The 23,270-nt window shown below is 43.4% G+C and overlaps 1 protein-coding gene across 1 annotated transcript in view; it reads right to left on the bottom strand.

Moving 5' to 3' along the window:
• The window catches only part of LOC311138644 (CUGBP Elav-like family member 4), a 105,905-nt gene extending 93,161 nt beyond the window's left edge, over positions 1-12,744 (bottom strand). The window contains exon 1 of the mRNA XM_084173421.1: positions 12,110-12,744. Coding sequence (XP_084029547.1) covers positions 12,110-12,353 — 244 coding nt within the window. The 5' untranslated portion in view covers positions 12,354-12,744. The remainder of the gene's footprint in view (positions 1-12,109) is intronic.
• Positions 12,745-23,270: the final 10,526 nt, after the last annotated feature.

Below are 23,270 nucleotides of genomic sequence, written 5' to 3'. Positions count from 1 at the left end.
CAACTGTTACACCAAAGTAATTTGAGAGGAATGAGGATACATGTAAAAGCAAGAGACATCACGTATGATGAGAATCCCTTCTTACTGCACAATCAAAGTCAAACAATTTCTCTTCTGCTTTCACATTTCCCCCCATGTTATTAGCTATGTGGTGTGTGTGTGTGTGTGTGTGTGTGTGTGTGTGATGTGTGTAGGCAAAGTGCAACCGAATGTGTTTCCTGACACTTCCATATACAGTGTATGTCAATCTCCTAAACTAAGATGAGACTGCATCCTCTGCCAGACCGTCCCCATTCCTTCATGATGATAAAGGTCACAGGCTTTAATGAGTCCAATGAGGAGGTCACAATAGCAAGCAGTCTCTTCCCCCCTGACAGCAATCATGACTCCCGACCTGCAGTTAGCATGCTAATCATCTAGTCTTTGATCCCCTCACTGTTTCCCTCCTCCCTCCCCATTCCTCTCCTCCCTACATGACCACAGCTCACTGTAAGTAACTAGCTCTCTGGGCTAACAATCCCGAAAATCATAATGGACAACAGCATCCGAGGCACCTTGACAACTGTCCCCACTGATAAATGAGGCTTGGCGTATTCACGTACACGTCTCTCGTTCTCCTCCTTATATTTCGTCTTGAGGCTCGGATGTTTTTAGACACCAAGAGGTGTGCGTGGGGCGTGTGAGCTGGTGGGAGGATTTGGGCGGGACGTGACCTCGTCGGTGACATATGTTGCCCCTTTTCCCCAACAAAACGCTCAACATCGATCGTGGCACGTCGTCATAGAAACAGGGCACGACGTGGTGCCTGAGTGTGCATTCCGAACGAAGCTGAGTGGAGAATTCTGGGCAGGGGATGAGAGAGGGAAGGAGGGGTACACACACACACCCCAAACCAACGACGTGAGGAGAGAAAAGTGCCCACAGAGGGGATGATGCAACAAGAGTGAAATCCTGCGGCCAAAACGCTTGGTGCATTAACGCAGCCCGGCAGAAAAACAACCCCTCTCTCTGTCTTTCTCTCTCTCTCTCTCTCTCTCTCTCTCTCTGTCTTTCTCTCCTTCTCTCTCCGTCTCTCTCTCTGTCTCTCTCTCTGCCTCTCTGTGTCTCTCTCTCTGCCTCTGCCTCTCTCGCTGTCTCTCTCTCTCTGTATCTGTCTCTTTCTCTTTCCTTTTCCTTGTTGAAAGGCTACATTGGTTTCAGTGCCTCGCTGCCTGTTAGGAGGAACTTCCAATGTGGCAACCTGTAACACCTTCACAGAGTCTCACAGGGTATTACCTTTACGATACTGCAGTGCCCTCAGACATTCTGTCCATTGACGATGTTCCCAGTTTCAGCTAGTGTCAAAGCAGTCAGTATCCATATTTTATGGATTTTGAATGAAATAAGACATTGTTTTCATGAGGATTTTCATTGCTTCTCTAAGAAGAAGGGTCCCTATGTGGACCCACAGGTCTAAAACTAGGCTATTAGGGGCAGTTTCCAGACCCAAATTAAACTGCCAATCAACACCCTGTACAGTGTACCACCCGCTCAATCAACTATGAAGTTACAGCAGTTTAACTGTCCTCTCTTGACCCCCTAAAGTCGATGTTCCCGCTGAAATCGAATTAGCATAATAAAACAATCCCCTCAATCTGTCTGTTTAAGCTAGATATATCTGTTGTTTTCGCATGGGCTGTTTCTCAGTCCACCACATCTGCCGATGTCGTCCTTCCGCATCTGTGGTGGAAGGTGGCAGAGCTACAGTAGTGTTTGTCAGACCAGGAGACATCCCGAAAATTGGTCTTCTCACGAAAACGTCTGCAGTCCTAACAGTTTGATCTAGAAACTAATATGGAAAGCAGAGACTCTCACGAACACAATGGTGTTCTCCATTTTGCTCTACGACTTCCACAAGCTTTACAAGACTCGTCTGAATGTGGCCTGGTACAGGGCCAACAAATGAATGGAAATTAATAGGGCACTTTTTTAGCTTCTTATATCTCTCAGTCACCTCAAAACATACTTCATTTTGATTTATTTTTTGGCTATCCATGTTTGTGACATATCTACTTTTATAGCCAACATTTGGGGATCATAGGGGATCTTGAAAGGCATATTTCTTGAAAGGCATATTCCTGTGATAATGTAATTTATCTACACCACCTGCCAGCCAGCCTGCCCAGTATCTAGGACAAAATAAGGTGAGGGCAGAGAGCCCAATGGGAGCTTCTCTATCCGCCTTTCAATTGAATTGGTCCAAAAACATCCGAAGATATCAGTGTACCTATTCCTAGTGTTTCTCTCACTTTCAAAGGACTCCTAGGAAAAACCAGAAGCAGAGCTTCCCAAAGCAACTCTGACAAGAGAGGACAATACACGTTAAAAATACATGCAATTACTCTGTTACTACATGGGTATTACATTGTTATTACACCAAAACAACTGATGGTAAAGGATACATACATCGTTGACACTTGACAGTCATACATGTTAGGAGCGTCTCATTGACCCAAGGTGAATTACGAGGGCGGCTGTTTCTGGCAGAGTCACCTGGTTGGTAGTGTACTTCCATATCTCCACCCCTCCTCCCCCTCCGCCCTCCCTCCCATGCTGCATTGCAAAAAAGAGAGAAAGTGGCCCGTCTTTGTGCCGGCGTCCCTCTCAGCATGCACGGCGGCAGCTGGTGACTGTTATAAATGGCCTCTATTAGTACGGCCCAGTCGCAGAGGGGAGAGAAATAAAATCATTGGGAGAATGTAGGCCTAGTGTTGTCACCTCTGTGCCCATTCCCTTCCTTCCCCAGCCTCCTCTATCCACCCCCTCCTTTTGAAGGGGACGGCAATTTAAAGACTAGATTGCTAGTGATACATGGGGTCATTATTGGGATGGTTATGGCAATTTTATTTATTTATTCGTTTATTTGTCAGGGACCATGTACAACATGCCATTGCACCAGATTGAGCTAATTTTCATCTGTAGTCCCTGGGCAGAAAACAATCAACATGAATACATCAATACAATGCTACAATATAACAGACTATTAAAACCTCTCTCTCTCGCTCTCGCTCTCTCTATCTATCTATACTAAATATAAACGCAACATGCATTCTATAGGCCCTAATCTATGGATTTCACATGACTAGGAATGCAGATATGCATCTGTTGGTCACAGATATACAGTGAGGAAAAAAAGTATTTAGTCAGCCACCAATTGTGCAAGTTCTCCCACTTAAAAAGATGAGAGAGGCCTGTAATTTTCATCATAGGTACACGTCAACTATGACAGACAAAATGAGGAAAAAAAATCCAGAAAATCACATTGTAGGATTTTAATGAATTTATTTGCAAATTATGGTGGAAAATAAGTATTTGGTCAATAACAAAAGTTTCTCAATACTTTGTTATATACCCTTTGTTGGCAATGACACAGGTCAAACGTTTTCTGTAAGTCTTCACAAGGTTTTCACACACTGTTGTTGGTATTTTGGCCCATTCCTCCATGCAGATCTCCTCTAGAGCAGTGATGTTTTGGGGCTGTCGCTGGGCAACACGGACTTTCAACTCCCTCCAAAGATTTTCTATGGGGTTGAGATCTGGAGACTGGCTAGGCCACTCCAGGACCTTGAAATGCTTCTTACGAAGCCACTCCTTCGTTGCCCGGGCGGTGTGTTTGGGATCATTGTCATGCTGAAAGACCCAGCCACGTTTCATCTTCAATGCCCTTGCTGATGGAAGGAGGTTTTCACTCAAAATGTCACGATACATGGCCCCATTCATTCTTTCCTTTACACGGATCAGTCGTCCTGGTCCCTTTGCAGAAAAACAGGATGTTTCCATCCCCATGCTTCACAGTAGGTATGGTGTTCTTTGGATGCAACTCAGCATTCTTTGTCCCCCAAACACGACGAGTTGAGTTTTTACCAAAAAGTTCTATTTGGGTTTCATCTGACCATATGACATTCTCCCTATCTTCTTCTGGATCATCCAAATGCACTCTAGCAAACTTCAGACGGGCCTGGACATGTACTGGCTTAAGCAGGGGGACACGTCTGGCACTGCAGGATTTGAGTCCCTGGCGGCGTAGTGTGTTACTGATGGTAGGCTTTGTTACTTTGGTCCCAGCTCTCTGCAGGTCATTCACTAGGTCCCCCCGTGTGGTTCTGGGATTTTTGCTCACCGTTCTTGTGATCATTTTGACCCCACGGGGTGAGATCTTGCGTGGAGCCCCAGATCGAAGGAGATTATCAGTGGTCTTGTATATCTTCCATTTCCTAATAATTGCTCCCACAGTTTATTTCTTCAAACCAAGCTGCTTACCTATTGCAGATTCAGTCTTCCCAGCCTGGTACAGGTCTACAATTTTGTTTCTGGTGTCCTTTGACAGCTCTTTGGTCTTGGCCATAGTGGAGTTTGGAGTGTGACTGTTTGAGGTTGTGGACAGGTGTCTTTTATACCGATAACAAGTTCAAACAGGTGCCATTAATACAGGTAACGAGTGGAGGACAGAGGAGCCTCTTAAAGAAGAAGTTACAGGTCTGTGAGAGCCAGAAATCTTGCTTGTTTGTAGGTGACCAAATACTTATTTTCCACCATAATTTGCAAATAAATTCATAAAAAATCCTACAATGTCATTTTCTGGAGAAAAAAATTCTCAATTTGTTTGTCATAGTTGACGTCTACGTATGATGAAAATTACAGGCCTCTCTCATCTTTTTAAGTGGGAGAACTTGCACAATTGGTGGCTGACTAAATACTTTTTTCCCCCACTGTATATATATATAAATGACATGACTGGTTTGCCTTTAGCCACTTGTTCAGGTTATGCCTTGAAGCTAGCACTCTCTCACACTGGTTGGCAGGGTGTTCATAATCCAGACGCTCTGACTGAAAAAGATGTCTGGCCAAATATGGCAGACCTAAACTGAGTTGAGCAGTCCCCTCTGGTTTAAGCTCTTGTTGTCCTGGTATTGTCCTTGCAATATGTAACAAACTGCTTAAGAAGTGGTGGGGCAAGGTCATGAGTGATCTTAAACAGCAGAGAGGTGTTGGCATAAGAAGCTGTCAAAGCTCAGTAGGTTGTATTTCTTACTGATATTGCAGTGGTGATAGGTGTTTGGGTTTTTGCCCAGCAATTTCAGAGTTTCTTTAAAGAGCTTTTGAAGTGGTTTCGTTGCTGTGATACTAGCTTGTGACAAGGTTGTGACACAGTACGAGAGATGAGACAAAATAATGGAGTGCATGTACGGCTTAGCAGCATCTGTTGACATTTGGTTTCTGACAAATTAGAAATTTACCAGGTTGTGTTTGACTGTTCCATAAACTTTTTTTTATTCGTTTTTTGAAGGACAGGTTAGAGTAGCAATGGTCTAGTACAGTAGTATCCAAGGAATGTGAGACAATGGAAAAAGTTGTCTAACTATTATAACATTATTAATAGCATTTTAATAGCATCTGTAGGCAGTGTTTGCTATTAACACGTTTACAGCTTTATTCACAATCACACTAAATCACACTAATCTTTGTTGCAGGTATTTTCATATGTCCAAACTAGCCAAAATAATTTTATTGTAGACTTTTTTCAATAACAATGGTTTGTCCGTCAGGTCAAATTAAGGGCAGTAGGCCGAGTGTCACACACTTACAAGCCACACAGACAGACAACATGACGTTTACCTCATTGAAACGTTTGGTTTGACTTGAGGTTTTCTAGCTAGACTTGTAGATCCATTATGTCTCGGGGCAATATCAATGCACATTATCTCAAAGAGACAAAAGCAGTTGGGGTGTTGTGAAAAGGAAAAACCCTTTCACAGCAGGAAAATAAAGAGGAATACAGCATTTGGAGGACAGGAGGAGGAGAAGTAGTAAAGGTGTAGATACTAAACTAAATCTAATTAGCATTTATTTTTTTTTCCCATAAAAATGTATCCGTTTAAGATACAGTGGGGGAAAAGAAGTATTTAGTCAGCCACCAATTGTGCAAGTTTTCCCACTTAAAAAGATGAGAGAGGCCTGTAATTTTCATCATAGGTACACGTCAACTATGACAGACAAAATGAAAAAAAAAATCCAGAAAATCACATTGTAGGATTTTTAATGAATTTATTTGCAAATTATGGTGGAAAATAAGTATTTGGTCAATAACAAAAGTTTCTCAATACTTTGTTATATACCCTTTGTTGGCAATGACACAGGTCAAACGTTTTCTGTAAGTCTTCACAAGGTTTTCACACACTGTTGCTGGTATTTTGGCCCATTCCTCCATGCAGATCTCCTCTAGAGCAGTGATGTTTTGGGGCTGTCGCTGGGCAACACGGACTTTCAACTCCCTCCAAAAATTTTCTATGGGGTTGAGATCTGGAGACTGGCTAGGCCACTCCAGGACCTTGAAATGCTTCTTACGAAGCCACTCCTTCATTGCCCGGGCGGTGTGTTTGGGATCATTGTCATGCTGAAAGACCCAGCCACGTTTCATCTTCAATGCCCTTGCTGATGGAAGGAGGTTTTCACTCAAAATGTCACGATACATGGCCCCATTCATTCTTTCCTTTACACGGATCAGTCGTCCTGGTCCCTTTGCAGAAAAACAGCCCCAAAGCATGATGTTTCCATCCCCATGCTTCACAGTAGGTATGGTGTTCTTTGGATGCAACTCAGCATTCTTTGTCCCCCAAACACGACAAGTTGAGTTTTTACCAAAAAGTTCTATTTTGGTTTCATCTGACCATATGACATTCTCCCAATCCTCTTCTGGATCATCCAAATGCACTCTAGCAAACTTCAGACGGGCCTGGACATGTACTGGCTTAAGCAGGGGGACACGTCTGGCACTGCAGGATTTGAGTCCCTGGCGGCGTAGTGTGTTACTGATGGTAGGCTTTGTTACTTTGGTCCCAGCTCTCTGCAGGTCATTCACTAGGTCCCCCCGTGTGGTTCTGGGATTTTTGCTCACCGTTCTTGTGATCATTTTGACCCCACGGGGTGAGATCTTGCGTGGAGCCCCAGATCGAGGGAGATTATCAGTGGTCTTGTATGTCTTCCATTTCCTAATAATTGCTCCCACAGTTGATTTCTTCAAACCAAGCTGCTTACCTATTGCAGATGCAGTCTTCCCAGCCTGGTGCAGGTCTACAATTTTGTTTCTGGTGTCCTTTGACAGCTCTTTGGTCTTGGCCATAGTGGAGTTTGGAGTATGACTGTTTGAGGATGTGGACAGGTGTCTTTTATACTGATAACAAGTTCAAACAGGTGCCATTAATACAGGTAACGAGTGGAGGACAGAGGAGCCTCTTAAAGAAGAAGTTACAGGTCTGTGAGAGCCAGAAATCTTGCTTGTTTGTAGGTGACCAAATACTTATTTTCCACCATAATTTGCAAATAAATTCATTAAAAATCCTACAATGTGATTTTCTGTAATTTTTTCTCTCAATTTGTCTGTCATAGTTGACGTGTACCTATGATGAAAATTACAGGCCTCTCTCATCTTTTTAAATGGGAGAACTTGCACAATTGGTGGCTGACTAAATACTTTTTTCCCCCACTGTATCTGTTTTTTTTTAATTGGATGCATCCGCCTATGTAACACTTCTGCAGCTGCGGTGAAAGGTGACAGAGCTAGAGCTGTGTTTATCATACCATGAGACATCCCGAAAATCGGTCTTCATACAAAATCGTCTGTAGCGTCTGAATGGTTTGGCCTACAAACTATTATGACCCCTCTATGGAAAGATGAGACAGAGATGGTTGTCCTTCTGGAAGGTTCTCCCATCTCCACAGAGGAACTCTGGAGCTCTGTCAGTGACCATTGGGTTCTTGGTCACCTCCCTGACCAAGGCCCTTCTCCCCCAATTGCTCAGTTTGGCCGGGCGGCCAGCTCTAGGAAGAGTCTTGGTGGTTCCAAACTTCTTCCATTTAAGAATGATGGAGGCCACTGTGTTCTTGGGGATCTTCAATGCTGCAGAAATGTTTTGGTACCCTTCTCCAGAGCTGTGCTTCGACACAATCCTGTCTCTGAGCTCTACGGACAATTCCTTCAACCTCATGGCTTGGTTTTTGCTCTGACATGCACTGTCAACTGTGGGACCTTATATAGACAGCTGTGTGCCTTTCCAAATCATGTCCAATCAATTGAATTTACCACAGGTGGACTCCAATCAAGTTGTAGAAACATCTCAAGGATGATCAATGGAAACAGGATGCACCTGAGCTCAATTTCGAGTCTCATAACAAAGGGTCTGAATACTAATCTAAATAAGGTGTTTCCGTTTTTTGTTTTTAATACATTTGCAAAAATGTCTAAAAACCTGTTTTCACTTGATCATTATGGGGTATTGTGTTTAAATTGATGAGGAAAACCAATAATTCAATCAATTTTTTGAATAAGGCTGTAACGTAACAAAATGTGGAAAAAGTGAAGGGGTCTGAATACTTTCCGAATGCACTGAAGTATAGGGGTAAGGTGACTAGGTAAGAGGATATAAGATAAACAGAGTAGCGGCAGCTTGCATGTGAGTGTGTGTGCGGGTGTGTAAGGTCAGTATAAATGTATGTGCATATTATGTGTGAGTGAGCAAATTATGGAGTGAATTTGTAAGTCGCTCTGGATAAGAGCGTCTGCTAAATGACGTAAATGTAAATGTAAATGTGTGTTGGAATGAATGTGTGTGTGTTTGCATAGAGACAGTGTAAAATACTGAAATAAAAGGTAAATAAAGATACAAGGTAAACTCTGTCCATGTAGCTATTTTGTTAGCTATTTATCAGTTGTATTGCTTGGGGATAGAAGCCGTTCAAGAGCCTGTTGGTGTCAGACCTGATGTACCGGTACCTCTTGCCATGCGATTTTCCGGGCCTTCTTTTCACACCGCCTGATATAGAGGTCCTGGTTGGCAGGGAGCTCGGCCCCAGTGATGTACTGGGCTGTCCGCACAACCCTCTGTAGCACCATGCGATTGAGGGCGGTGCTATTGCCATATGAAGCAGTGATAAAGCCAGTCAAAATGCTCTCAATGGTACAGCTGTAGAACCTTTTCAGGATTTGAGGGCCACGCCAAACTTTTTCAACCTCCTGAAGGGGAAGGGGCACTGTCGTGCCTTCTTCACGACTGTTTGTGTGTGTTTGGACCATTTTAAGTCTTTAGTGATTTGGACACAGAGGGACTTGAAGCTGTCTACCTGCTCCACTGCCGCCCCCCGTTTCCTGTAGTCCACAATCAGCTTCTTGGTCTTGCTGACGTTGAGGGAGAGGTTGTTGCTCCAGCACCACACTGCCATGTCACTGACCTCCTCCCTGTAGGCTGACTCATCATCGCCGGTGATCAGGCCTACTACCATTGTGTCGTCAGCGAACTTGATAGACACTCACTTGGTGAACGCTACAGGACTGAAAGTCATCGAATTCAACAACCATGTCTCTGTCGCTATAGAATACATGAATGGGTGGTAACTACAATTCAATCAAAAGGCAAGGCACACTGGGAAATATGCAAATAAGGTTGAATAAATTCTCAAGTTGAATTATATTCAATCAACCTAAAATTCAAAGTTGAGTGAACATACAATTCAATTGGAGAATGTATGTTGGTTCAGCTAATATTCTCAAAAGTTGGGCAAACTATAAATCGTATTGAAGTTGGTTGTCTTGATATTTTAAGGTGAATCAACTTCAGTGCTATTTTGTTGAGCAAACTAGAAATTGTATTGCAGCTGGTTGCCTTGATTTTTTTAGTTGAGTCAACATGTTTTTTTTTACAGTGTGGCAAAAGGCTGCAAATATTCTCAGATCCTAGTGTTGTTCACTTTTCTTGCAGTATTAATACCAATAAAAAGCCAAGAACATTCTTCAACCCAACATTGCCCTTGTTTGATATACATATTTTGGACTACATTTGGTACCACAGTCGGAAAACGTTGCCATTCACACGTTTTGCCAGCTTGTAGATGTATCCAAAATATGATGAAAACTTTACTTTAAGCCGACAGGTATATATTTCAAATTACATTTTGTTTACCATGCTATGACACCGACATAGGGAGTCTGTCTAGGGGGTAGGCCAGTACAGTCATAATGCAAACCGCTACCTCTGTCATGACAATGGTTACTTAACATGAGGTCATGATTGGACATGACACCTTATGGCAGGTCTTATAACACCTTCATATCTATGACACTGTCAAATATTATAAGCAGTCTAATAACATATTATAAAGGCTTATAACAAGTAACAAGCATTATACCTGTTGGCTGTAAGAAAAAGGTTACCAAAATATTATTTACTCACGTTAAAACATTCAGACATAACCTTACAGCAACTTTAAAGTCACAACCCCCAACATTCGACAAACATCCTCTGTTTGCAGGGAGGTGTGGGGATAGTGGGCTGGCTGGGAGAAGGAGTGTGTATATTTAATGTCTTGGCCAACCAGCTAGCCAGTGAGAGGGCTAGCGCCTCCAGCTAGTTAAAATATGAGAGTGGTGCTGCGGCGGGGGGCTCACTAATGAAAGGGGGGGGGGGCTGCCTGTGAGGCCAGGCCATATATCGCCGTGAGGAGACAGTTCCTAGAATCAGCCGGCGTGGCCGCCCATAGTTCACGGGCCGTCAGATTAACCGTCAGACAGGGAATCGCTACTACAGCTGGGCTATTAATAAAATATATATATACCCCCCCCCCCTTCCGCTTTCTCTCTCCTCCTTCTCCTCTTCCCCCTTCCCACTCCTCTCTTTGGTTCCCCCTACCCCGGCAATCTCCTCCTCCCTCCTTACTGCTTTATTTGTATTTCATCATCATGCAAAACGTTACGTTGTTAACAGAGGATGGTGGGAGGTCGGGGTTAGGGGATACTACCAGGATTGGAAAGCTGAAACACTAGCTCTGTTTGTACTTTAACATCCCCATGTGAAGTGAGCCTGTGGAGTCTGAAAATGCCCTCCAGGTGTAGCTGATCAATTGAACCCTTCAACCGAAGAACCATTCATGTGCATTTTTCATTTTCAGATGATTACTGATTACTGATTTTGTAGTTCACTGTAATGTCCAGAATTCTCAACTGACATGGGATGTATTGTACATGTTGTCTATTGATAGTCTTTATGTAATATCAAGACTCTGGATGATTCAATATGACTATACAACTTGATCATTACCATAATACCAAAGGGTTGACAAGCTCTCAAAGGATATAGCATATCAATAGATCGGCTATGATCTTACACATACACACACAGTCCTTCAGTCCTCTCTCTATTTAGTCTCCAAAAACACAAAACGTCTCTATGCATGATGCCAGGCACTAGACTAGAGCATAACATCAATGACATATGGTAGGTAGGTTGACCACATGTAATGGATTTAGATAGGAAATACTGTAGAATGCACTATATAAAATCTCAAATATTGGTCACATTTGCTCAGAAAATCATACAGAAAGCACGCGCGCATACGCACGCACGAGCGAGCACGCACGCACGCACACACACTCACACACACACATACAACACATTCAATTCACCTCCCTCCCTCTCCTCCTATTGCAGAAAACTTGGCATCACGCGCAACAGAGTGCAAGGTGCCGTGGGCAATAAGCTATGGGCTCCTCGGGTATATTCGAGAAAAATTTGAACATCGAATTAGGGAGATTCTGCACTTGTAATGTGTGACTCGTTACTATTAACACATAGCATACACTTCGAAAGATACAAGAGAACGGCGCATTGCTCTTAATATTGTTACATAATATTAGCTGTAGTGATTCGTGCCAGCACTATATGCCTGGATAACTCAGGACATTACTACAGAGGTTTATGGATATGTTAGTTGAAATGGCTCAATATTGATTACGGAATCCAGACTATAGCAATGGACTGTTCCTTTTTCCGATAACATGAAACCTGTCAAGAGTATACTACAATAGTAAATAACACAAAAAGACTACTGTAAAAATACGCAAGTAATACTACGCAACACACGTGTCCAATACGTGTCAGTCCTGTCTCCCGAACCAGGGGGAACAAGACTGCAAGCCATGGACAGACATTCGTGACAGGCAGCAGCGACGGGAGCCGAGGAGAAAAGAGAATGAAGATGGGGATCCCGCTCTCCCGGGGACCGAGTAGTAGGCTCAACCCACCTTTGTGCATGCCCGTAAAGCGGTCCTTCAGCACCGTGAGCTCGTAGATCTTGCCGAACTCCTCAAAGAGCGGCCGGAGGTCCTTCTCGTCCAGGTTGCGTGGTATCTGCCCGATGAACAGTTTGATGGCGTCGTGGTCCTTCATGGGGATGGTGCCCCCGCAGCCCGCCGGACTGTGGCTGTGGCTTAATCCGTTCACTAGCCCGTTCGTGCCATCCACCTGTCCGTTCGTTAAAGTTGCCATCTTCGGACCGGCAATGAGTTGTGGTAACAGCGGCGGCAGCAGCAGCGCAATCTTGGTGGCGTTGTGTAGAAGCTTCCGAAGTATTGGTAAAAATGTTATTCAAAAAAGCCTTGCTGGTCCTACTTCTAGTCCTACCAAGGAAAATATGTACATGGATAAGTATACATATGTATCATTGGGCTAAAACGAATATCAAAGGCTTGGAGCTGGTCTGCTGGTCCCGGTGGAGGCGTGATTCCTTGTATTTATGTCCTAGTTAATAATTAATTCATTCATTTAATAAAATAGATGGGAGAGAGAGAGAGAGAGAGAGACCAAGAGCTTTCGCTTTCTATTTACACCTTTCGTTCCCCTAGTCCCTGCTTCTGGGTTCCCTTTTATTTTTTGCATTAAGAAGTCGGTATGGGTGTTCTCGGTTTAAACGAACCGGGCCAGCTCAAGAGCTGCAAGGACTGCGGGGAGGTATGGAACAAGGGGAACCACTATAACTCGATGTTTGTGTTACACAGCCTTTTCTCTACCCCTTCCTGTTGGTACATTCCACCAAGAGAAAGGGGGTTTATAAATAAAGAAAATAGTGAATTTGTACGGTTCTTTGTGCAATAGTCTACAAGTGTAAATCACGCCACGTTTGCAGGGAAATAATAGGCATAATAATAACAATAATAATACTAATATGCCATTTTATATATATATATATATATATATATATATATATATATCTAGTAAAAAGCATGAGCTGACGCACACCCCAATTTTTTTGTGGAGGTGCTCTCTCTCTCTCTCTCTCTCTCTCTCTCTCTCTCTCTCTCTCTCTCTCTCTCTCTCTCTCTCTCTCTCTCTCTCTCTCTCTATACACACAGTATCTACCATATTTTCCTTTCAAAATATACCCCAATAGGCAACCAACTCTGATTGATTGAAAACCATTTTGATTTGAAGTGAAAAGGCCAATAAAGTGGTGTAGAACCATTCGGAGAATATTCACTTAAATGCCTATAACAGGAGCTTGAACTGCTTGAATAGCGGGTAGGTGGACAGTGCCTGGTGCTGAAATCCTCGAGCCGAGTTAAAAGGCAAAATATATTTCAGGGAATGTTAGGACGTGTCAGTCGAAGCAATGTCGCACAGTGTAGCCTATAGCTCGAGGAGGCATCTATTCCGTTCAGATTCTGATGTAGATGTATTTGAAAAGAAGGAAGTCTGTGAGCACCGCCGAGCGGCATAGACGGGCACATCGGAGGGGGAATCTAAGAGAGGGGGAAGGCTACAACATTCGAAACAGCACAAGGATCCACTTACAGGTGCCAATCTGATGCTATAGACTAAGTAGAATGCTGGGATAAATCTTATATGACAAACACACACACACACACACACACACACACACACACACACACACACACACACACATATATAAATATATATATGTGTGTGTGTATGTGTGTGTGTGTGTGTGTGTGTGTGTGTGTGTGTGTGTGTGTGTGTGTGTGTGTGTGTGTGTGTGTGTACCAGTCAAAGGTTTGGACACACCTACTCATTCCAGTTTTCTTTTTTTTTACATTGTAGAATAATAGTGAAGACCTCAAAACTATGAAATACCACATATGGAATCATATAGTAACAAAAAAAATGTTAAATAAATCAGAATATATTTTATATTTGAGATTCTTCAAATAGCCACCCTTTGCCTTGATGACAGCGTTGCACACTCTTGGCATTCTTTCAACCAGCTTCATGAGGTAGTCACCTGGAATGCATTTCAATTAACAGTTGTGCCTTCTTAAATTTAATTTGTGGAATTCATTTTCTTCTTAATGCGTTCGAGCCAATCAGTTGTATTGTGACAAGGTAGGGGGGGTATACAGAAGATAGCCCTATTTGGTGAAAGACCAAGTCCATATTATGGCAAGAACAGCTCAAATAAGCAAAGCGAAACGACAGTCCATCATTACTTTAAGACATGAAGGTCAGTCAATACGGAAAGCTTTAAGAACTTTGAACGTTTCTTCAAGTGCAGTCGCAAAAATCATCAAGCGCTATGATGAAACTGGCTATCATGAGGACCGCCACAGGAATGGAAGACCCAGAGTTACCTCTGCTGCAGAGGATAAGTTCATTAGAGTTACAAGCATCAGAAATAAATGCTTCACAGAGTTCAAGTAACAGACACATCTCAACATTAACTGTTAAGAGGGGACTGTGTGAATCAGGCCTTCATGGTCGAATTGCTGAAAAGAAACCACTACTAAAGGACACCAATAAGAAGAAGAGACCTGTTTGGGCCAAAAAACACGAGCAATGGACATTAGACCGGTGGAAATTTGTCCTTTGGTCTGGAGTCCAAATTGGTGATTTTTGGTTCCAACCGCCGTGTCTTTGTGAGACGGATGATTTCCGCATGTGTAGTTCCCACCATAAAGCATGGAGGAGGAGGTGTTATGGTGTGGAGGGTGCTTTGCTGGTGACACTGTCAGGGATTTATTTAGAATTCAAGGCACACTTAACCAGCATGACTACCACAGCATTCTGCAGCGATACGCCATCCCATCTGGTTTGGGCTTAGTGGGACTGCAACAGATGACCTGGCCTCCACAATCCCCCGACCTCAACCAAATCGAGATGGTTTGGGATGAGTCGGACCGCAGATTGAAGGCAAAGCAGCCAACAAGTGCACAGCATATGTGGGAACACCTTCAAGACTGTTGGAAACGCCTTCCAGGTGAAGCTGGTTGAGAGAATGCCAAGAGTGTGCAAAGCTGTCATCAAGGCAAAGGGTGGCTATTTGAAGAATCTCAAATATAAAATATATTTTGATTTGTTTAACACTTTTGTGGTTACTACATGATTCCATATGTGTTATTCCATAGTTTGGATGTCTTCACTATTATTCTACTATGTAAAAAATAATGAAAAACCCTTGAATGAGTAGGTGTGTCCAAACTTTTGACTGATACTGTACATATGTAACGAACCGTATATACACTGCATTCGGAAAGTATGCAGACCCCTTGACTTTTTCCACATTTTGTGACGTTACAGCCTTATTCTAAAATTGATTCAATTGTCCCCCCCATCAATCTACACATAATACCACATAATGACAAAGCAAAAACAGGCTTTTAGATTTTTTTGCAAATGTAAAAAACAAAAACAAAACAGAAATACTTTATTTACATAAGTATTCAGACCGTTTACTCTGTACTTTGTTGAAGCACCTTTGGCAGCGATCTACAGCCTCAATTCTTCTTGGGTATGATGCTACAAGCTTGGCACACCTGTATTTGTGAAGTTTCTCCCATTCTTCTCTACAGATCATCTTAAGCACTGTCATGTTGGATGGGGAGCGTCACTGCACAGCTATTTTCAGGTCTCTCCAGAGATGTTCATTCGGTTTCAATTCCGGCCTCTGGCTGGGCCACTCAAGGACATACAGAGACATGTCCTGAAGCCACTCCTGCATTGTCTTGGCTGTGTGCTTAGGGTCATTGTCCTGTTGGAAGGCGAACCTTCGCCACAGTCCAAGGTCATGAGTGCTCTGGAGCAGGATTTCATCAAGGATCTCTTTGTACTTTGCTCCGTTCATCTTTCCCTTGATCCTGACTAGTCTCCCAGTCCCTGCCGCTGAAAAACATCCCCACAGCATGATGCTGCCACCACCATGCTTCACTCTAGGGATGGTGCCAGGTTTCCTCCAGACGTGACGCTTGGCATTCAGGCCAAAGAGTTCAATCTTGGTTTCATCAGACCAGAGAATCTTGTTTCTCATGGTCTGAGTGTCCTTTATGTGCCTTTTGGCAAACTCCAAGCGGGCTGTCATGTGCCTTTTACTGAGGAGTGGCTTCTGTCTGGCCACTCTACCAGAAAGGCTTGATTGGTGGAGTGCAGCTGAGATGGTTGTCCTTCTGGAAGGTTCTTAAAGGAAGATTTCACAGTTTGGCCGGGCGGCCAGCTCTAGGAAGAGTCTTGGTGGTTCCAAAATGTTTCTCTTTAAGATGATGGAGGCCAATGTGTTCTTGGGGACCTTCAACCTTAAATAGACAGCTGTGTGCATTTCCAAATCATGTCCAATCAATTGAATTTACCACAGGTGGACTCCAATCAAGTTGTAGAAACATCTCAAGCATGATCAATGGAAACATGATGCACCTGAGCTACATTTTGAATCTCCTAGCAAAGGTTCTGAATACTTATGTAAATAAGGTATTTCTGTTTTATATCTTCAATACATTTGCAAAGATTTCTCAACCTGTTTTCCCTTTTTTATAATGGGGTATTGTGTGTAGATTGATGAAGACATTTTTTTATTTAATCCATTTTAGATTAAGGCTGTAACTTAACAAAATGTGGAAAAAGGGAAGGGGTCTGAATACTTTCCAAACGCACTGTGTATATATATATATATATATATATATATATATATATATATATATATATATATATATATACACATTGAGGGAAAAAGGTATTTGATCCCCTGCTGATTTTGTACGTTTGACCACTGACAAAGACATGATCAGTCTATAATTTTAATGGTAGGTTTATTTGAACAGTGAGAGACAGAATAACAACAAAAAAATCCAGAAAAATGCATGTCAAAAATGTTATAAATTGATTTGCATTTTAATGAGAGATATAAGTATTTGACCCCTCTGCAAAACATGACTTAGTACTTGGTGGCAAAACCCTTGTTGGCAATCACAGAGGTCAGACGTTTCTTGTAGTTGGCCACCAGGTTTGCACACATCTCAGGAGGGATTTTGTCCCACTCCTCTTTGCAGATCTTCTCCAAGTCATTAAGGTTTTGAGGCTGACGTTTGGCAACTCGAACCTTCAGCTCCCTCCACAGATTTTCAATGGGATTAAGGTCTGGAGACTGGCTAGGCCACTCCAGGACCTTAATGTGCTTCTTCTTGAGCCACTCCTTTGTTGCCTTGGCCGTGTGTTTTGGGTCATTGTCATGCTGGAATACCCATCCACAACCCATTTTCAATGCCCTGGCTGAGGGAAAGAAGTTCTCACCCAAGATTTGACGGTACATGGCCCCGTCCATCGTCCCTTTGATGCGGTGAAGTTGTCCTGTCCCCTTAGCAGAAAAACACCCCCAAAGCATAATAGTTCCACCTCCATGTTTGACGGTGGGGATGGTGTTCTTGGGGTCATAGGCAGCATTCCTCCTCCTCCAAACACGGCGAGTTGAGTTGATGGCAAAGAGCTCCATTTTGGTCTCATCTGACCACAACACTTTCACCCAGTTCTCCTCTGAATCATTCAGATGTTCATTGGCAAACTTCAGACGGGCCTGTATATGTGCTTTCTTGAGCAGGGGGACCTTGCGAGCACTGTAGGATTTCAGTCCTTCACGGCGTAGTGTGTTACCAATTGTTTTCTTGGTGACTATGGTCCCAGCTGCCTTGAGATCATTGACAAGATCCTCCTGTGTAGTTCTGGGCTGATTCCTCACCGTTCTCATGATCATTGCAACTCCATGAGGTGAGATCTTGCATGGAGCCCCAGGCCGAGGGAGATTGACAGTTATTTTGTGTTTCTTCCATTTGCGAATAATCGCACCAACTGTTGTCACCTTCTCACCAATCTGCTTGGCGATGGTCTTATAGCCCATTCCAGCCTTGTGTAGGTCTACAATCTTGTCCCTGACATCCTTGGAGAGCTCTTTGGTCTTGGCCATGGTGGAGAGTTTGGAATCTGATTGATTGATTGCTTCTATGGACAGGTGTCTTTTATACAGGTTACAAACTGAGATTAGGAGCACTCCCTTTCAGAGTGTGCTCCTAATCTCAGCTCGTTACCTGTATAAAAGACACCTGGGAGCCTGAAATCTTTCTGATTGAGAGGGGGTCAAATACTTATTTCCCTCATTAAAATGCAAATCAATTTATAAAATTTTTGACATGCGTTTTTCTGGATTTTTTTGTTGTTATTCTGTCTCTCACTGTTCAAATAAACCTACCATTAAAATTATAGACTGATCATGTCTTTGTCAGTGGGCAAACGTACAAAATCAGCAGGGGATCAAATACTTTTTTCCCTCACTGTATATATATATGTACACTGCTCAAAAAAATAAAGGGAACACTTAAACAACACAATGTAACTCCAAGTCAATCACACTTCTGTGAAATCAATCTGTCCACTTAGGAAGCAACACTGATTGACAATAAATTTCACATGCTGTTGTGCAAATGGAATAGACAACAGGTGGAAATTATAGGCAATTAGCAAGACACCACCAATAAAGGACAGGTTTTGCAGGTGGTGACCACAGACCACTTCTCAGTTCCTATGCTTCCTGGCTGATGTTTTGGTCACTTTTGAATGCTGGTGGTGCTTTCACTCTAGTGGTAGCATGAGACAGAGTCTACAACCTACACAAGTGGCTCAGGTAGTGCAGCTCATCCAGGATGGCACATCAATGCGAGCTGTGGCAAGAAGCTTTGCTGTGTCTGTCAGCGTAGTGTCCAGAGCATGGAGGCGCTACCAGGAGACAGGCCAGTACATCAGGAGACGTGGAGGAGGCCGTAGGAGGGCAACAACCCAGCAGCAGGACTGCCACCTCCGCCTTTGTGCAAGGAGGAGCAGGAGGAGCACTGCCAGAGCCCTGCAAAATGACCTCCAGCAGGCCACAAATGTGCATGTGTCTGCTCAAACGGTCAGAAACAGACTCCATGAGGGTGGTATGAGGGCGCGACGTCCACAGGTGGGGGTTGTGCTTACAGCCCAACACCGTGCAGGACGTTTGGCATTTGCCAGAGAACACCAAGATTGCAGGTTCACACTGAGCACGTGACAGACGTGACAGAGTCTGGAGACGCCGTGGAGAACATTCTGCTGCCTGCAACATCCTCCAGCATGACCGGTTTGGCGGTGGGTCAGTCATGGTGTGGGGTGGCATTTCTTTGGGGGGCCGCACAGCCCTCCATGTGCTCGCCAGAGGTAGCCTGACTGCCATTAGGTACCGAGATGTGATCCTCAGACCCCTTGTGAGACCATATGCTGGTGCGGTTGGCCCTGGGTTCCTCCTAATGCAAGACAATGCTAGACCTCATGTGGCTGGAGTGTGTCAGCAGTTCCTGCAAGAGGAAGGCATTGATGCTATGGACTGGCCCGCCCATTCCCCAGACTTGAATCCAATTGAGCACATCTGGGACATCATGTCTCGCTCCATCCACCAACGCCACGTTGCACCACAGACTGTCCAGGAGTTGGCGGATGCTTTAGTCCAGGTCTGGGAGGAGATCCCTCAGGAGACCATCCGCCACCTCATCAGGAGCATGCCCAGGCGTTGTAGGGAGGTCATACAGGCACTACTGAGCCTAATTTTGACTTGTTTTAAGGACATTACATCAAAGTTGGATCAGCCTGTAGTGTGGTTTTCCACTTTAATTTTGAGGGTGACTCCAAATCCAGACCTCCATGGGTTGATACATTTGATTTCCATTGATCATTTTTGTGTGATTTTGTTGTCAGCACATTCAACTATGTAAAGAAAAAAGTATTTAATAAGATTATTTTATTCATTCAGATCTAGGATGTGTTATTTTAGTGTTCCCTTTATTTTTTTGAGCAGTGTGTATATATATATATATATATATACCCGCCCCCCTCCCCCTAAATGTAATAAAAACCGTGTCCAATGTATACTATTAGTAACTAAGCAATTGACTGAGGAAATGACTGATTTGATGTGCACCTCAAATTTCGTGTTCAGATCAGACCTCGAATAGCGTGGTGATGATGACGGCTGTTCCTGGACTTATAGGCTGATCTCGCTTTTTTAAATCTTCAGGCAAAAGCATATTAGCATATTGTTAATGAATTAACTCTAAAGTAATTAGGCCTAATTTAAGATCAATCGCCCACTTCATTTTTGCCCCTTATTCCCTGAAAAACGTCCTAATGAGAACTGAACTAAGCAAAGCCCAAGTGCATTTCACGCTGACAGTGCAGCTGTTGCACGTGAGCAGTCAGCCCACGCACAAGCACACCATGCCACATACTCCTACTGCGTTTTCACGTGACACACAGCTGTCAAACTGCAAACACCTGCAAACACCTGCTCATGAAGACTGTGGGAGTTAGGTTGCATCTCTATCAGTGAGGTGAGAAGAGAGGACGACTGTCACTGTCGTTAAATTGCAACACAGGACCACCTATAGGCAGAAACAGCAACACTAACAAACAGAAAACCCTCAGGTGGACAGAGGCATGCTGTCTGTTTGTGGTTGCCTCTATGTTGCCTTGGTCAAAAGTAGTGTACTATAGGGAATAGAGTACCATTTGGGACGTAGACTGTATGATATGTGGATTTTCTACTCTGACCCTATTCAAATACTTTTTAAGTCATTCCTCTCCTTCATGTATGCACTGATCTACATGTGGCTTTAAAAAACGGGGTTTTCAGCCTGATGCTTTCACCATTCAAGCCTGGTCAGAGGAACTTAATAAGAGCTTTTGAGATTTGCTAATGCAGATGTGCAATTGTCTGTGATAGAGTCACACCATTCTTTAGTTTCCGAGTTCCAGTCCCCATCTTCGTTACAAAAGATTGTGCTCTCCTACTCACTGTAAACTAGCGTAATGTAGCTCCTGTCCATGGTGCTGAAAGCAGACTCAGCTAGGCCTATACTTTCAGTGCGGTGTCGCTGTACACTGCACAGAAAGAGACGGCAAAGCCCATTGTGTCAGTTGTAAGAGTCGCTGCATGTCCTTGGTACAAATATAGTTAGTCTTTCTTCCTACATAAATTAATGTGCAATACAGTAGGCAAAGTTAATATGATAAAATGTGAGTGTTCCCTCCTCTCTTTGTGGTTCAATATCCTCCAATTAAAAGCCAACGTAGTTCAATGACGTGGCCTAATAGGCCTATATCTATCCACACAGTAGGCCTACGTCTGTGACATCCAATGAGTATATGTCGCCCGATTTGTTTTCATTATTTGGCTATCATGCATGGACCCTCTACCTAAACATTAGCCAACCATTAAAAAACAAAGGCGATACACGCCGTGCCTCTCTTACTTCCCGCGCTTTCGGCCCAGCTGTAATGACCCATTAATATAATCTCACACTCACCGCAGGCATGGCCGGGGCCCGGCGGAGGGAGGGAGGGAGGGAGTTGGCTTTCTTTGGCATGACACCACGGTCTGTTCTCCAAGCTTCCCCCGGGAGGACACTCCATTCACGGCGGCAGTGGCCCTCCCTGCCTCGCGCTCATACACGCCTGACTTGCCTTCAGCAATATTTTTTAATACAAGGGCGAAATGGGAGAGCACAAATCATTGTAATTATGTTCAGTGGGGTAGTATCTCGATGATTATGGAAGGTATGGTGCCATTATTGTCCCTCGACGGTCTTTCTCTCCTCACACACCTAGGCCTACTTGCACCGCTGCTCTTACATTTTTTCAATGCACTGCGTGTCGTCCTGAGTGAAACGCTTCCACTGAGCGAACCCATCGGACTGATAATAATAACGCTCAATTAACAGGCAATTTATGGAACAATGTGTCTTTGCCCCCACATGATTGTAGTTATTTCAATCCATTAGGGGACAGTCAAAAATGACAATATGGCCCTGGCAATTTCACTGAGGGTCAATTCAAAATGCAAACGACGTGCTGGGAAAATCTCAATCCACCACAGGAGCTTTCAAATGGGTTAAGTTAGACTAATTTGCCATAGCTCCCACACAGGCCTTGAAACGAACAAACCCACAAAACAGATCTTCCTGCGTGCCTATATTGCCTGTCTTAATGATATTGTATATGCTTACATCACTGCATGAAGTGGATTTAGTCTACTGTAGCATATAGCCAAATAGTAGGCTACATCAACCTGAGGATTTTGATAAACAACCCATTTGTTTTACAGTTGTGAGTGATTCACATGACATCCTTTACATTTCAAGTTCCACATCCTCTCCTTTCTTTTATTTACAAAGGATTGTGCTGGTTCCACTTACTGCAAGCTAGAGCAGTGCAGCTGCTGTCCATGGTCCTGAAGGCAGACTCAGTTAGGCCTATACGTGCAGTTAGGTCACTGTCCATGGTACCGAAAGACTGCAACGACCACTGTGTCCATTGTATGAGTCGCTGGCCTTGTTTAAGACTAGTATAATAATATATAATATTATTATAGAGACCCATAATGTGACAAATCAGCAATTAGTTACAATACATATTGAACTCAATCTACAATGTCCACCATATGTCGATATGAACCATTTATTGATAAGAGTATGTATCCTTTTTCAAGATGCAGTATCTCTGTGTATCAAAACCTCATTCAATCATCCAACCCCTGGTCTTTTAACTCTCTAATCAAGTTGCAGGAGAAGATTGACTTTTTTACCCTTGGAAGATTGCTTCCTGTCTGCATGGGGCTTCCAATTCCATCCCGGCACTGAAACGGGTTGAGGAAAGGCAAATAAACAAAAGATAAATGAAATCCTTTCCGTGCAATTTACAACACAAATAGATTGATAATCTGCATGGGTTGGTCATAAAGAGGAGCCGCGTTCCGATATGACCTATTCTGCATAGTAATGCATTTTCTCACCTCTCCTTCATCCGGGACAAAGCTCTAAATCTTCCAGAGCCTTGAGTCAGTCAGGCTGTATATCACTTCTCCGTCATTTAGGGGGAAGAGAGGAAAGAGGAAAGTGAACAGGCATGACTAAACACTCTGAAAGTTTGAAGGGATGAGGTAGGAATGTCCTCTTTAACCTTTAGGCTAATGCAACATATTTTGGGGGTAAGAAGGGGAATGCGCTGTTATAATTGCATGTGTGGGAAAACAAGTAAATAACACAACAAACATAGGACGACAAAGACACTTCTGCAAACAAACAAACATTAATGTAATAATTGGAGGTCTTTGTTTCCTAAGGGGGTCTC

The sequence above is a fragment of the Coregonus lavaretus genome, assembly GCF_964263955.1.
Source record: "Coregonus lavaretus genome assembly, chromosome: 12".
In the NCBI taxonomy this organism is placed as follows: Eukaryota; Metazoa; Chordata; class Actinopteri; order Salmoniformes; family Salmonidae; genus Coregonus; species Coregonus lavaretus.
Note: the sequence above shows the minus strand (reverse complement) of the source record. Positions and strands in the feature narration are given on the sequence as shown.